Source organism: Thalassophryne amazonica, chromosome 15 (genome assembly GCF_902500255.1).
Source record: "Thalassophryne amazonica chromosome 15, fThaAma1.1, whole genome shotgun sequence".
Classification (NCBI taxonomy): Eukaryota; Metazoa; Chordata; class Actinopteri; order Batrachoidiformes; family Batrachoididae; genus Thalassophryne; species Thalassophryne amazonica.
This window is the reverse complement of record NC_047117.1, coordinates 22078841-22095700: the sequence shown is the minus strand read 5'-3', so window position 1 is coordinate 22095700 and position 16860 is coordinate 22078841. Positions and strand designations below refer to the sequence as shown.

At 40.3% G+C, this 16860-nt stretch overlaps 1 protein-coding gene across 4 annotated transcripts in view; it reads right to left on the bottom strand.

The window, feature by feature from the left end:
• znf827 (zinc finger protein 827) overlaps positions 1-16860 on the bottom strand; it is a 195781-nt gene that overhangs the window by 79128 nt on the left and 99793 nt on the right. For all 4 annotated transcript variants that reach the window (XR_004565337.1, XM_034188774.1, XM_034188773.1 and 1 more), the window contains exon 5: positions 2889-3161. Coding sequence is in view for 3 of the 4 variants with exons in the window: in XM_034188774.1 (XP_034044665.1) it covers positions 2889-3161 (273 nt within the window). In the remaining variant the exon portion in view is untranslated. The remainder of the gene's footprint in view (positions 1-2888; positions 3162-16860) is intronic.

Genomic DNA, 16860 nt, shown 5'->3' with positions numbered 1-16860 from the left:
TTTTATAACGGGAAAATTTCCAAGCAAAATGAAAATGGCTAAAGTTGTCCTTCTATTTAAAAGTGGAGATAAACACTTTTACAAACTATAGACCAGTTTCTTTACTCCCACAATTCTCTAAAATTTTGGAAAAGCTATATGATAATAGATTAGCGTCATTTATTGGAAAGTATGAAATTCTTAATGAATGCCAATATGGTTTTAGGAGTACGCGGTCCACTTCAATGGCAGTAATTGAAACCATAGAGGAGATAACCAATACTATAGAGAGAAAGAAATATGCAGTTGGCATTTTTATAGACTTAAAGAAAGCTTTTGATACTCTTAATCATTCAATTTTGATTAAAAAATTAGAAATGTATGGTGTTAGGGGAGTTGCACTGCAATGGATACACAGTTACTTAACGGAGAGAAAGCAGTTTGTGAAAATGGGTGAGTTTACATCAAATAACTTAGAGATTTTATGCGGAGTACCCCAAGGTTTAATTTTGGGAGCAAAGTTATTTAATTTATATATAAATGACATTTAATATATCCAAAGTGATGAGAATGATTTTATTTGCGGATGACACAAACATATTTTATGCAAATGAAAATTATAGTGAACTTACCCGTATTATTAATGAGGAATTGAATAAACTAAAAAGTTGGATGGACACAAATAAATTATCTTTAAATCTAGATAAAACTAAAATAATGTTTTTCGGAAATTACAAAGTAAACTCTGAGATAAAGATATGTATAAATGGTGTCCAAATTGAAAGAGTATCAGAATGTAAATTTCTTGGTGTAATAATAGATGAAAAAATAAGTTGGAAAAAGCACATTAGATATATACAGAGTAAAGTTTCCAAAAGTCTCGCAGTTATTAATAAAGTTAAATATTTGTTGGAGCATGATGCCCTTCGAGTGTTATATTGTACATTGATTTTACCTTATTTAACTTACTGTATAGAAGTATGGGGTAACAACTATAAGAGTTCACTTCATCCCCTCGTTATATTACAAAAACGCGCAGTTAGAATTTTGCATAAAGTAGGATATCTAGACCACACAAATTAATTGTTTATCAGGTCAAAATTATTAAAAATGACTGATCTGGTAAAGTTTCATACTGCATTACTAATGTTTAAAGCCAATAAAAATGAACTGCCATGTAATATACAGAAACTGTTCTGTAAGAGAGAAGGACAGTATGGATTGAGGGAATGTGGTAACTTTATAGTAAATTATGTAAGAACTACTCTGAAAAGTTGGTGTGTGTCGGTATGTGGAGTTAAATTATGGAATCATTTGGATAACCACATTAAATTGTGTGGAAACATTTATAAGTTCAAAAAGAAATATAAAGAAATTATGTTAGCACAGTACACAAACGAGTAAAAATGTTAGAGTTAGTAAGAAGTGTAGACGATTGCATAGACATTGAACAGTACTTGGTGTATGACATTATGTCAGTAATGATCAGGGTGCAAGACTATTTGTAATTGCTTAGAAGGTAAAAATGTGTTAAACTTTAAATGAATTGAAAATAATGGAATGCCATTGATGCAATTGTTAGTACCTAACTATATTCTAATGTAGATATAAAATGTAAATGTAAAATGTAAATATGAAATTGTTCTATTCTGTTTAGTTATGTTATTTTCTGATTTCTATCTTATTTGAGTGTATTTAACTGTGGATGGTAACGGGTGTACGGTGTACGGGGTGGGCGTTTACAAGCTTTTGCTTCAGCCCATGCCCTTTCAGCTGCACCTAATTTGAGAAACTGAGTTATTGTTGTATTTTTCTTTTGTTTGTTTTTTATGTATGTTAGTAAGAGTTTATGTTGGTATTTTGTTTTGTTTATGTGCGTGCTGAATAAATTCATTCATTCATTCATGAGAAGAAATGGCAAGACTACAATGTGGCAAATGCTTTTGTGTCCCAACTTGTTTTTTGTTTTTTTTGCTGTGTGCTGCAGGCCTTAAATGGAGAGTTGGATTATATTAGCAAATGAAATTAAGTTGACCAGAAAAAAAACCCCAAAATGAAATCTGTTGGGTTCATAGTGTCTGCAATGGAATGCAAGTCCAAGTAAATGTAAAAATCATTGCTTAATTTATTTATTTATTTATTTTTGGTTCACCCCTCCCCTATTGACCCAACTTTTTCCTGATTTGAGGTTGTAAAAAGCTGCCAAGATTTGATCATGTCAGTAAATCAGATGGACGCTGACTCATTAAACCAACAGGAATGGTTTGTTCATCACAGTGGTTGAAGTGCCATGTACATAAAGAGACAAATCTTTGACAGAACACTTGGATCATTTAGTCCGCTAAAAACTTTAGTTCTGGCATTTGTTCAGTATCATAAGCAATACACAGCTTGTTGTGATTCAAACTGAGTTGTTCACGCTGCATGCCATCGTCTGGCTGGCAGCATCATCCAGGGTTATGGTCATCCCTAACTCTAAAGAGAACAAAGTTCCCATCTACATGGATACAGAATCAAGACACCATATGCAAAGACAGGTGGTGCTCAAAAAAACTTAATACATCAACAAAATTTCTCAAATTAAGGACTACTTTTTTCCTATCTTTCAGTAAAGAGGTATTCCATTTATAGATCAAGTCTGTAAGCTGTAGCAGGAAACAGAACTGCAATAAAATTCTGGTTTAACTTTAAGCATATCTGCACATATAAAGCAATTATATAAAGAAAAAAACAGTGTAAATCCAATACATACTGCTTAAACAGAATGAACTGCTGTCTGCAGATTTGGAGGATGCATTGACTTTGGGTGGGTGCATTTGTATGTAAACCATTCCTGTATAGCTTACTCTATAAAGCCCATTTGCAAATTCTCATCACACACATGCACACAAATAAACACAAACATCTACCTGAAAGCTTAATCAGCAGCTCAGAAGCCACCTTAATGTTGATATCCTGGCTCAGCAAACTCTTTTTGGCCACGGGGCTTCCCTCTCTTGGTTTGTGAGGCCCCGGGTGCTCTGTGGCTCCTGCAGCTCCCGGCAGTCCATCCTGGCAGAAAGCTGCTGGGAAGCTTGATTGAACCTGGTTCTGGGAAGCCGGTCTAGGACTCAGTACTTCCTCTGTCTTGGGCTCCTCCTTCAGGTGGAATGGAGATTTCATTGTCTCTCTCTGGTTGGCTGCTACAGTCAAAACACAGAATCAGATATTAGTTGAGAAGTTTGTTTTTTGATGATGATGTTTTTTTGTTTTTAGGGGGAGGAAGGTTGGACATAGCATGTGATTAAATCCTTTATGTATTCAAACAAGTACAGTTTGTTGGATAAGTTGCCAAGTAGAGGTTTATACTGGTGTCGCAGACCGAACCGTCCCCCCTAAAAATGGGTCCCCCCTGCCTCTACTGCTCATGCGTCATTTGAGACCACAGCAGCTTGTCTGAGATGGAATCTCTTCACCCAAAGCGATCAAATGGAATAATGGGATTATTCAACTATCAGATAAGGTAAAACCTCTTAAATCATTCTAAAGTCAGTTTTAAGCAGAAACAAGGCCGCTTTAAGCAGAAACAAGCCAATAATCGGTGACGCTTTAAAATGACGGAGGCACAGTCAACGCAGCAGCTAGCAGCTTGTGTTGCTGCGGCACTCGGATCGCTTCCTCTTCTTATATTACACAATAATGCTGAATTTATGTGGAAATGATTGTTGTAGCGGGGAGCTGCAGCCTGAAGGTCTTAGGTGCCTCAAGGGATGGCAACCCTCGAACACCGTGGTGAACACTGGTGGTCAGGGAAGCCGTCCAACTTAAGGAGTCCTTCCGGGATATGCTATGTTGGAGGACTCCGGAGGCAGTTGCAAGGTACCAACAGGCCTGAAGGGCAGCAGACTCTGCTGTGGGGAGGGAAAGCAGCAGGTGTGGAAGGAAGTTCGGAGCACCATGGAGAAGGACTTTCGGTCGGCACCAAGGTGCTTCTGGCAAACCGTGAGGCACCTCAGGAGGGAAAACAGGGATCCATCCAGTGTCTACAGTAAGGATGGGACTGTGTTGACCTCAACTGAGGATGCAATATGTCGCTGGAAGGAACACTGAGAACTCCTGCATCAGACCGGAGCGCCCTCTATAGCAGGGGCAAAGCCGGAAGCTGATGGAGGATTTTCATCAATTTCCCTGTCTTGGATGACACGTCTCTTCAACATTGCATTTAGGTTTGGGACAGTGTCTAAGGAGTGCAAACTGGGGTGGTGGTCCCCATATTTAAAAAGGGGGACCAGAGAGTGTGTGACAATTACAGGGGCATCACACTACTCGGCCTCCCTAGTAAAGTCTACTCCAGGGTGCTGGAAAAGAGAGTTCGGCTGATAATCAACCTCTGACTGAAGAGGTACAATGCGGGTTTCTGTCCTGGTCATGGAACACCTGACCAGCTGTTCACTCTCACAAGGATCCTGGAGGGTGCCTGGGAGTATGCTCATCCAGTCTACATGCGTTTTGTGGACTTGGAAAAGGTGCTGTAGGACCATGGAGTGAGGGGGTCCCTTTTCAGGGCCATCCAGTCTCTGTACGCACAAAGTGAGAGATGTGTTTGGATGCTCGGCAGTAAGTCTGACTCTTTTCCAGTGGGGGTTGGCCTCCGCCAGGGCTGCGCTTTGTCAACAGTCCTGTTTGTGATATTCATAGACAGGGGGAGGAGGATTTCCAGTTTGGTGGGCTTAGGGTCTCATCACTGCTTTTTGCAGGTACTGTTTGCTTCATCGGCTTGTGACCTCCAACAGTCACTGGATCTGTTCGCAGCTGAGTGTGAAGTGTTTGGGATGAGGCTCTGCACCTCTAAATCTGAGGCAATGGTTCTCAGCAGAAAACCGATGGATGACCTACTCCGGGTAGGGAATGAGTTCTTACCCCAAGTGAAGGAGTTCAAGTACCTCAGGGTCTTGTTCACAAGTGAGGGGACAATGGAGCGTGAGATTGGCTGGAAAATTGGCACAGCATGGGTGGTATTGCATGCGCTCTGCCGTACCGTTGTGACGAAAAGGTAGCAGAGGCAAAAGGTGAAGCTCTCGACCTACTGGTCAATCTTCATTTGTACTCTCACCTATGGCCATGAGGGTTGGGTCATGACCGAAAGAACTAAATCGCAGGTACAACGGCCGAAATGGGATTCTTTAGGAGAGTGGCTGGTATCTCCCTTAGAGATAAAGTGAGAAGCTTGGCATCTGTGGGGAGCTCGGAGTAAAGCCATTGCTCTTTCACGTTGAAAAAGAGCCAGCTGAGGTGGTTTGGGCATCTGTAAGGATGCGCCATGTGTGCCGCCCTAGGGAGGTGTTCCAGGCACATCCATCTGGGAGGATCCCGGATAAGCAGTTGAAGATGAGTGATTGTACAAAAGCTTCAGATATCTGTCGCTGAGACCGATGATGACTGGAGTGAAACTTTAAGCAGAAATGAGGTGGTAATCTGCGAAATGCTGGTGACGCCCAGAAATGATGCATGCGCAGTGAAAGCAGGGCAGACCGATTTTAAGGGGGAACTGTTTGGTCTGCGACACTGGATCACGATATCAAAATATTGGTTTAAGATGTTCGGTACGTGCACAAGAAATCCTGTCCCCATAATTTCGATATGTCAGTCCTGGATATGGAGAGCAGCCAGTCCACTGTTTTTGCAGCAGTTCAGAGTGGAAAGAAAAAAAAAAAAAACTTTGCATGGTCTTGTTGTGTCTCACAGCACGGTGGTGACTCAATGAGCAGCACATCCATGGTTTGTTTTACAACCATACTGACACTGCTTTTCTTTCAAAGTCTATGCGTATCCTCTGCCAGTGTAAGCACGGCTAAAGCAGAAGCTAAAAATAAAGCCGCACACCTGCAGAGAGTTACAATCACAATTCCAATTAAGTTGGAACGTTTGGTAAAATGTAAATAAAAACAGAATACAATGATTTGCAAATCCTCTTTAACCTATATTCAATTGAATACACCACAAAGACAAGATATTTAATGCTCAAACTGATAAACTTGTTTTTGTGCGAATATTTGCTCTTTTGAAATGGATGCCTGCAACACGTTTCAAAAAAGCTGGGACAGTGGTATGTTTACCACTGTGTTACATCACCTTTCCTTCTAACAACACTCAATAAGTGTTTGGGAACCGAGGACACTAATTGTTGAAGCTTTGTAGGTGGAATTCTTTCCCATTCTTGCTTGATGTACGACTTCAGTTGTTCAACAGTCCGGGGTCTCCGCTGTCATATTTTGCGCTTCATAATGCGCCACACATTTTCAATGGGCGACAGGTCTGGACTGCAGGCAGGCCAGTCTAGTACCCACATTCTTTTACTACAAAGCCACGCTGTTGTATCACATGCAGAATGTGGCTTAGCACTGTCTTGCTGAAATAAGCAGAGATGTCCCTGAAAAAGACGTTGCTTGGATGGCAGCATGTGTTGCTCCAAAACCTGGATGTACCTTTCAGCATTGATGGTGCCATCACAGATGTGTAAGTTGTCCATGCCATGGGCACTAACACACCCCATATCATCACAGATGCTGGCTTCTGAACTTTGCGCTGGTAACAATCTGGATGGTCTTCTTCCTCTTTTGTCTGGAGGACACGACATCCATGATTTCCAAAAACAATTTGAAATGTGGACTCATCAGACCACAGCACACTTTTCCACTTTGCATCTGTCCATTTCAAATGAGCTCGGGCTCAGAGCAGGCGGCGGCGTTTCTGGATGTTGTTGATGTATGGCATTCGCTTTGCATGGTAGAGTTTTGACTTGCACTTGTAGATGTTGCGACGAACTGTGTTAACTGACAATGGTTCTCTGAAGTGTTCCTGAGCCCACACGGTAAGATCCTTTACACAATGATGTCGGTTTTTAATGCAGTGCCGCCTGAGGGATCGAAGGTCACAGGAGTTCAATGTTGGTTTTCGGCTGAAAACCAACAGTGAAGCGCCTCTCTTTGTACCGCTTACGCGTACAAAGTTCTCCAGATTCTCTGAATCATCTGACTATATTATGGACTGCAGATGATGGAATCCCTAAATTCCTTGCAATTAAACGTTAAGAAACGTTGTTCTTAAACTGTTGGACTATTTTTTCCATGCAGTTGTTCACAAAGTGGTGATCCTCGCCCCATCTTTGCTTGTGAATGGCTGAGCCTTTTGGGGATGCTCTTTTTATACCCAATCATGACAGTCACCTTTTTCCAATTAACCCAATCACAGGTGGAATGTTCCAAATAGGTGTTCTTTGAGCATTCATCAACTTTCCCAGTCTTTTGTTGCCCCTGTCCCAGCTTTTTTGAAGGGTGTTGCAGGCATCCATTTCAAAATGAGCAAATATTTGCACAAAAACAAAAAAGTCTATCAGTTTGAACATTAAATATCTTGTCTTTGTGGTGTATTCAATTGAATATAGGCTGAAGAGGATTTGCAAATCATTGTATTCTGTTTTTATTTACATTTCACAAAACATCCCAACTTCACTGGAACTGGGGTTGTAAAAAAAATAAATAAAAAACTAATGCATAATACACCCAATGTCTGTTTCTGAGGATGGTATGAGATAAAAGCATGGATAAAACCTTATCAGTCAGGTTGTGCTTTCCACATAAATACACGCATTTTCCCAGTTTTCCTTCTCACAGCATGTATAACCCAGGGGTATGGAGTAAAAGTCCACTTTTGAAGACATTTTCTCATGCTGCTGCTGCTACTACTACTACTGCTACTACTACTACTACTACTACTACTAATATTTTTCACAACTAAAATGTTTAATCAACATTACTCTATACCTAAATTTTACTACAATTCTGCACTAATTTGCATTGATGAGCTATTTAAAAACATGTTTACTTAAAGTAGACCTGCATTGAAATAAATGCAGTCAGATCGTTGGACCAAAAATGACTTATATTTACACATAAGATCCTTCTGAATGTAGTAAAGTAAATCTGCAAGCCCAGATCTGTCATTCAACGGAGAAATCATTTAAAAATGAGAAATTTACAGCTAAAATTTAGCCCTCCGCAAAACTGTCATCACATTCGGGATGTTGCCGAGACGTCAGGGAGAAGACCCTATCCCAGCATGCATTGCGCGCGCCAACTGTAATTTGTGGATTTACGTCAGTTTGCATCTGCACCTTTTTATTGTCTTATACAGAAGGATATACTTTTTTAAAACTTCATATTGTCTTGCGGTACGCTTGGTGAGTACACATTTCCTTTATTTGTGCTTGAAAATTATTCGCCCGTTTGATTGAGTGGTGTTGCATTGAAAATCTACTGTCTTTCGCCTCCGATGTTACCGTCGCGGGGTACGGAGGCGAGACCCACAAAGAATTCAAGTCATTAAAAAGATATAAACCTCTCTCAGTGGCCACGGAGCTCTGCAGCTCTGATTACCGAGACGTGCGGCGCTGCGTATTTTGCCTCAAGATGTCTGTCCTTGCAGCAACAGGTGTCACCGGCCACTCCGCATCAAAACGGCGAGCGCAGTCTCTGGACTTGTGCCAAGTTAGCTGCACCTCCATTCAGTAGACAGAGCCGTGTCTGCGGCTGCACAGCAGACACGGGGGTGTGAGTGGCCCACGGCGGCATTTAACGAGCGCATCCACTCGGTAAGCGCATCAGAGGCAGTGAGAGCAAGGCGTCTGGGAAGAACGGCGCCCGCTGTCGATGTCGCCGCTGATCTGAGCATGCAGAGCTGTATCTCACATTCATTGCAGCTTACTTTTGGATGTTGAAACCAGGATGTGTATAACAGTAACATTACTAACAGATAAAATCAATTTCAATGCGGGATCGGACTGAAGGCGGGAGTACGTCGTCTTGTCCCCGACGTCATGGAAATGATCCGGATGTACAAACTGTTTTTGCGGAGGGCTAAATTTTAGCTGCAAATTTGTCATTTTCAAACGAAGATTTCTCCGCTGAATTACAAATTTGGGCTTACAGATTTACTTTACTGCATTCACAAGGGTCTTATAAATACATATCAGCTATTTCTTTCTGAAATCTGACCACATTTATTTCAATGCAGGTCTACTTTAACTTTTCTGCATAACTACAGTAAATTGGGATGTGAAGCAATACCTTTAAAAAAACAATATCTAAGCAAGGGCATAACTGGGTCTGTTTGGGGTTCAGGCTTTAACATCAGGCCAGTTACGGTTAAGAAAGCCATAAAAATATGAAAATGATTAAGGCTCTTGGGGTGAGTAATCGGGTCAAACAAACATGTAGGCTGTGATGTCAATTTGGGACAGGGCAAAGGCAAAGAAAAGGGGAAATGTTCAAAACCAAACACGCGCACACACACATACAACACTAATACAACATACATACATCAATATAACTAAAGTATTAAAATGCTGGGTTACACATACGCTGCAAACACTAATTTATTAATGCATTTAGATATTTATAGAAGCAGTATTAAGCACATAAATGCACTGATATCGTGATGCATATGGAGTCCAACGTACTGCATGGAGTTTTGAGAAAATATAGAGCCCTATTGCCAACTCTGTTACCTCAAATACACTTGGGAGGCTTTGAGTTTTTTTGACCGCTAATTTATAACGTGAACCCAGTGATAACAAGATACACATCCTCTGCATCTTTTCTGTTGCAACATCTGTTGTAAAATGTTGAATGAAAAATAAACATTTGCATGCATCAAAAGGTTAAGTGTGGAACTGTATAATACTGGTCCTTCATGTCAAGAAAAGCAACCATCTTAAATGTAATGTTTTGCTAACATATGCAAACTAACAAAGACATGCAATGTCAACTATCGAAAGACAACATATCATTTCTTCCGCACAGTATCTTAATAGGAGTGAGGAAGACGGTCCATCATAACCTATGAGATATGACAATTCAAATCAAATGGAAGATGATGCAAGTTTATTAAAAGAGAGTTGAAACCCATTTTTACACTTCCATTGCTTTAACAGACACCACAGGTGAGGTGTTGTCCTTTGCTTCAGGCCTCCATCACTTCCACAATAAATCCTAATTTCCCGTCCTTCCTCTTTTGCCTTTCATAGAGTCCTTCTACCCACTTAATGTCTGCACACTTTATTCTCAACTCCATTCCACTTAAGAGTCTGGATGAAGTTCTTCTTTGTCTGTGTCATCTGAATTATTGTTAGATACAACGACATGAAACAATTTCTGTCCTTCTGCAGTGTGACAACAATCGGCTGAAGCCTCATCTGCGATCTTTGCAGTATGTAGCATAGGTTAAGCAGAAAACTGTCACATGGATCCATTTGCTCTAAAGTCATTTTCAAGAGAAACTGGGCCACATCTAATCCGCCTCAGATGAATAATTAATAATTAGACATAGAGCAACATCAGATAGCTGCCAAGAAAAGAACAGCAGAGCAAGCGCCTCTTCGTTATGTCTCTCAGCATCTCCAGCAACACTACTATATCACTAAAGATAAGGTTTACAAAAAACATAGCTCACTGAATGTTAGGGGGGAAAAAAAAAAAACTTAAACGTCATTAAGCACCAGAGAAGCTGCAAAGATAACTTTAAAAATAAGTGGTACATGTCTGCATAAAGCCATGTGAGCTCTTAGTTCCAATGTCTTCTCTGAGGGAATGTGAGGAAGGTTTGAAGAAGAGTGTCACACTACTGTGACCTGATTTATAAGAAAGCTTTTTCACAAGAAACTTAAATAATCACTACATCATGATGAGGACTGACTGATGACAGTTACAACATGACAGGTTTTTTTGTTCTTCCCCCAAACTTGCATGTGCGACACAAAGGAACTTCCCTGGGTCCTGGATGGCAACTACCCAGGCAGCAAACTAGTCCACCCCAACCTCTTACCATGTAAGCATGTATCTGCTGCAGCCATGTGAAATGTGGGCACCCCCTTGGCTTCCACATAGTGCGGTCCTCAACACTCAGGCACCTATGTGCTAGATCAGGCACAGAGAAACACACCACGTGGCGAAAAATGTCAAAACAGGCGCTCCCTCACAATGCAAATGATAATCATTTTAGTCTTCCTAAATAATCACTCATTTGCCACAGAAGTGCCCCTTGCAAGAGACCACTGGTGATGCACTGTGAATCCTCACAACTGGATTATTGTCTTGATAAGGGATTGGTTTCTTTAAAAAAAAAAAAAAAAAAAAAAAAAAAAAAAAAAATACAAGAAAAGCACCACAAAGCTCGCTCATAGTACAAGGAGTCCCAAATAGGAAGTGCCAAATTTTGACTCCACAGTTCAACAGGAAATGACAAATGTCAAACACTTCCTGGATTGACAGATGAGATCCCATGGAATCTCGCGGGAACTCAGTGGAAAGTTTGCACTGAAACAGGAAGTGCCAAATTTTGAGTCCACAGTGAAACAGGAAATGTCAAATGTTGAACACTTCCTGGCATGAACAGAGCTACAGCAGAAGTCAGGGTTGCACTGGACTCCCCTGAAATCTGACTGGACACAGATGATTGACATGTCACAGTACTTCACATCTGGTTGAAAAGAGATGCACTTTGAAATCAGTGAGTCATATTGACTGCTAGGTTCTTCCTGTCAAGTAGCTGGTGCTGTGTACCACAAAAAGTTCTAATCCACCTTAGGAGAAGAAAAATGTTTGCATCAGCTTTTAACTGAACACATCGTTTGAACCATGGACTAATAATGACACCAAAGTTATATTGTTGTATTGTATAAACGACTGTATTTTATGCCAGAAATGAGGTCTAGGTTGTTAAAAGCGGCATTTCCCCTTTAATTCGGGTTGCCTTATATATATATATATACACGTGTTTCTCCAATGATTTTTAAATGAGCAGGCAGCTACTGATTAAATAAAATCTTAATGTTACTGTCTGAAGGACTTAAATAACCTCTAAATTTTGATCTCTGAGTGACACCAGGATGATGCATTTCACTTAAAAACAGACATGCCACGGAGTGTTTCCCAACTGTAGTCCAAAGTATTGGAATACTTGGCATTTCACACATTTTAATTTGTTTATGCCATTTCAAATACAAATAAATACATAAATCTAAAGTTATCTTCCTTAAACTCAAACTGAAAGCAAATGTCTACAACCTCATAAAATAATTAAAACTAAAAAAAATCAGGCTTCCTGATGAAGTGGTGTAGAGGAAGATTTTCATAAAATGAAGACTTGACCGTTCAGCTACAATTTGCCAGAAAGTACATCTGAGATGCAAGCCTAAATTTGATGTTTTGGTGAAAGAAGCCTTTGTATTTCTTCATAATTGATGTAAATAAAGTCCAAGACATATTCAGTGATTTGGAAATGTTCATGTTTCCATCCCCTGACTTGTCTGAAGAAAACTGGCAATAAAACCGATTATTATTTACAGGTATTATCAAGTTTTAGAGATTTGCCTTTCAGTTTGAGTAAGATAATTTTAAACATTTTTATTCTTTATATTTTGTATTTCTTCTGTTTGAAATGGCATAAACAAATTAAAATGTGTTAAATACCAAGTGTTCCAATACTTTTAGAGGGCACTGTATCCTAACCTTATGATGAGTGCAAAATGAGTGTGGTATTATAACTGTTAAGTTTAAGAATGTTTAATTTTCACTTTTACTGCACTTTGTGTGAAATCATATTCATATCATATATCATACAGATATAACAATATTGAGACATGATAATTTGGCCCCAGTGTGCAGCCTTACTGTCAATTAGCTGAAACTTTGAATATTAATTTATATCTACAGAAAAAAAAAAATGCTTAAAGTTGCAGGGGGTTAAGAGGGCTGTAAATAAGGGAGCCTGTGAGGTGGCGCTCTCCCAGAAGCTGAAAGGCAAAAGTGAAAAATGCTTAAAAAGGCGAGGAGTCTGGGGGGCTCTGCCCCCCCAGAAGCTGAAAGGTTTTAGCCATGCTCATGCTCCCAAGAACCATTTTCTTGAAAAGAAGTCTGAAGGACCTCAATGACATGGTTAGATGGTGAGGAGCTTCCAGGCATGTGAGAGGCAAATAAAGAAAATGCTTAAAAAGGCGAGGAGCCTGGGGACCCAGAAGCTAATTGGTTTTAGCCATGCTAATGTTCCCCTGAAGCATTTACTCAAAAAAGTCTGAAGGACCTAAGTGACATGGCGAGATGCTGAAGAGCTTCGCTTGCTCATGTCTGCGACATATACATATTAATAATAATTTTGGATTTGGAATAGAAGCATTTGGAAATTTAAAATATGATTTTTTTTTTGTTGTTGTCGTTGTTGTTGCCACACTGCTGAAGAAAATCAATTACAGCTGAGTGAACTAGGAATGCACTGACACAGACAGATGCCCAAAGGGATTATGGGTAAACTGAGCTCACATTGGTTGATTCGTTAATTCTATGTAAAAACCAACACAAGTTAATGTAATGTGTGTTGGTGTTTACAAATAAATGTGCTTTTGTAAAATATGTCATTGTGTCCTTCAATGCGCATATTAAGCAAATATGTAGGACTGCTTTTTTGCATTTGCGCAATATCTCTAAAATCAGAAAGGTCTTGTCTCAGAGTGATGCTGAAAAACTAATTCATGCATTTATTTCCTCTAGGCTGGACTATTGTAATTCATTATTATCAGGTTGTCCTAAAAGTTTCCCCCGAGAAAGCCTTTAGTTAATTCAAAATGCTGCAGCTAGAGTACTGACGGGGACTAGAAAGAGAGAGCATATTTCACCCATATTGGCCTCTCTTCATTGGCTTCCTGTTAATTCTAGAATAGAATTTAAAATTCTTCTTCTTACTTATAAGGTTTTGAATAATCAGGTCCCATCTTATCTTAGGGACCTCATAGTACCATATCACCCCAATAGAGCGCTTCGCTCTCAGACTGCAGGCTTACTTGTAGTTCCTAAGGTTTTTAAGAGTAGAATGGAAGGCAGAGTCTTCAGCTTTCAGGCTCCTCTCCTGTGGAACCAGCTCCCAATTCGGATCAGGGAGACAGACACCCTCTCTACTTTTAAGATTAGGCTTAAAACTTTCCTTTTTGCTAAAGCTTATAGTTAGGGCTGGATCAGGTGACCCTGAACCATCCCTTAGTTATGCTGCTATAGACTTAGACTCCTGGGGGGTTCCCATGATGCACTGAGTGTTTCTCTTTTTGCTCTGTATGCACCACTCTGCATTTAATCATTAGTGATTGATCTCTGCTCTCTTCCACAGCATGTCTTTTTCCTGATTCTCTCCCCTCAGCCCCAACCAGTCCCAGCAGAAGACTATCCCTCCCTGAGCCTGGTTCTGCTGGAGGTTTCTTCCTGTTAAAAGGGAGTTTTTCCTTCTCACTGTCGCCAAGTGCTTGCTCACAGGGGGTCGTTTTGACCGTTGGGGTTTTTCTGTAGTTGTTGTATGGCTTTTGCCTTACAATATAAAGCACCTTGGGGCAACTGTTTGTTGTGATTTGGCGCTATATAAATAAAATTGATTTGATTTGATAAAACTCAAAATCGGCTTGTTAGTAGCTGAGAGTGTACTTAATGATATGATATGATACCTAAAGTTAACAGCGGTTAGCTGTAACTTCCGATAAAATTTTTGGTGGTTCATCGGTTTAGCATGTATAAAAGATAACTTTTCAGTTAGCTGATTAGCAGTATCAAAGCCAACTTTTTGGTTAACTGTGCCCACCACTGGCCAGGAAAGGTACATCTAAGATGCAAGCCTAGATCTGATGCTTTGATGAAAGAATTAAGCACTTTTTATTTATTTTTGGTTGTTTCTTTTGGCATTTTGGAAATGCCACTGTCCTCAAAATGGTACACGAACTCGTACACAATTTTTGTGACAGGGTGTGCTTGTTTTTTTTCACAGCCAGATAACGGACAATGGGCTATTATTACTGGTGCCCGGTGTTCTGTCGAGTTGAGCTCCCAGTAAGTAAGCACGTTTAAAACGATCACAATAATCAGATAACTGTCAGTAATCAAACAACTAATAATCTGATCTCTTACATTTACATGCACCTTCAGTAGTTTGATAATCAGAAACATCTGGTTTACAATGATTTCAGTTCATAAGTTGGATTCTTGGAAGTGGAGAAAAGAGAAAGAGCAGCTTGTGAATAAAAAGTATAGACTTTATACAGAAAAGAGAGTGCTCTCCTAAGCTAATCGCTCTCATTTTTAACTTTTTTTTTAAAATGAGTGCTCTTGTCTCTGCTTCATTGAAATTTTGTAACACCAGTTTAATAAATCCTATTTTAACTTGGTTCAATGCTGAAAAAAAAGGCTGAGAAATTACATTTGTCTGCTCTACACGCACCCACCATCAAAAACATCGATCAATACAACCCCTGACACCTTTACAGTTTTTGAACAATTTGTTCACCTTAACATGTGTGTTGTCTCTCTCTGCTAAGCTGACAAACACACACGGGGCACAAACATAAGAGAGGCTATCACTCTTGGGACGACTGCTGTCCAGTCTCCTCTGGCCCAGGCAGAGATCTGCGCCACTCCTCACCCGGCTGTCTCACCTAACATCTTTAGCTGCCACAGGCCTGCCACCCCCTGGCCGCATCATCAATCTGTGCTGGGTATGGCTCTTCTGATTAATGATGAGCCATGGCAGAGGGATAGAGGGCTCATGGGCAGGGGATATAGGGCAGGAAGAGCAGATGATAGTGCTTGTGTTTTGACCACCCGTGCGGTACCATGCGGTCACAGTGCCACACTATGGCGGGCTAAGGCTACGCTACGAGAGGAGGAGAAGGCCGGGGTTTTGCTGTAAAGGAGGGGGAGAGGGGGCGGTGACCTTCAAGTTCAGAGGCAGCGGTGCAGGGTCGCACATGGCACCAGCTGGAAATGTCACACCGTCAGATGTCAGCGGGCAGGCTAAGTATAACCTGCTCGGCACCTGGAAGGACGTCCTCTAATTAGAAGCATGTTGGGCCATGTTGGATCAGACAGGGACAGCACACTTGGTCACAGTCTCACAAACACACAGAAAAATACACTAATTTTCAACACACAAACACATACATATCCAAATCTTTAGAGACATATTTTCTTCATATAGCATCACACGTGCGTAGTAACATGTTTGCATGCAGTCATCATAGGCATGAATGCTATGGCATTATTGGTCAGTGATTTTGTTGAAATGTTCTTTTGCCGGGGCAGAATGATTGACAACATACAACTGTAAGGGGGGGGGAGAAGAGACCCCACCAACAACTGGGAACACGTTTTAATTTATTTAGCATTTCCCCAAAACCAGCATGGTCAAAATTATACAGACATACACCTAGATTAAAAATTCCTTGGTGTGAGAACCTCTTAAATTCCCATTAGTGATTGTGACTTATAGGGATGGGTATTGATAAAATTTTATCGATATCAATGTCATTATCGATTCTGCTTATCGATCCGATTCTTTATCAATTCCCTTATCAATACCTCTTGTGAATTTTCTGTGTACTAAAAGTAGGCTTTACAGGTTTTCTATGTCAACAACATTATATTGAGTCTTCAAGTAAATAAATATGAAATTGGTCACTGTATCCTTGATCTCTGGACATAAATAAAAATAAACAAAATCTGCAGTTTTTGTCAAAAGCATTTCCTTTCAGACATTTTGGCATGAATGTCTCTCCATACCTCTGAGCTGAGCTCTGCTGGCTGCTGCACGTCAGCGCAGGACGTCTCATTTTGGGAGGAAAAAACATTTTCATCGATTGCAGTTTGTTTGTATTACAACATTTGGAAAGAGGTGTCAACTGATTTAAACGGTGTTTCGCTTTGAAGTTATTAATTCCGACTGGACTCTATCATTCTAACTTGCCTCGGCAGGGAGCTGCGCAGCATTTTGAGCTATGTGAACAGAACAGAGGACGATTCTCTTTTCTTTCTCGCAACA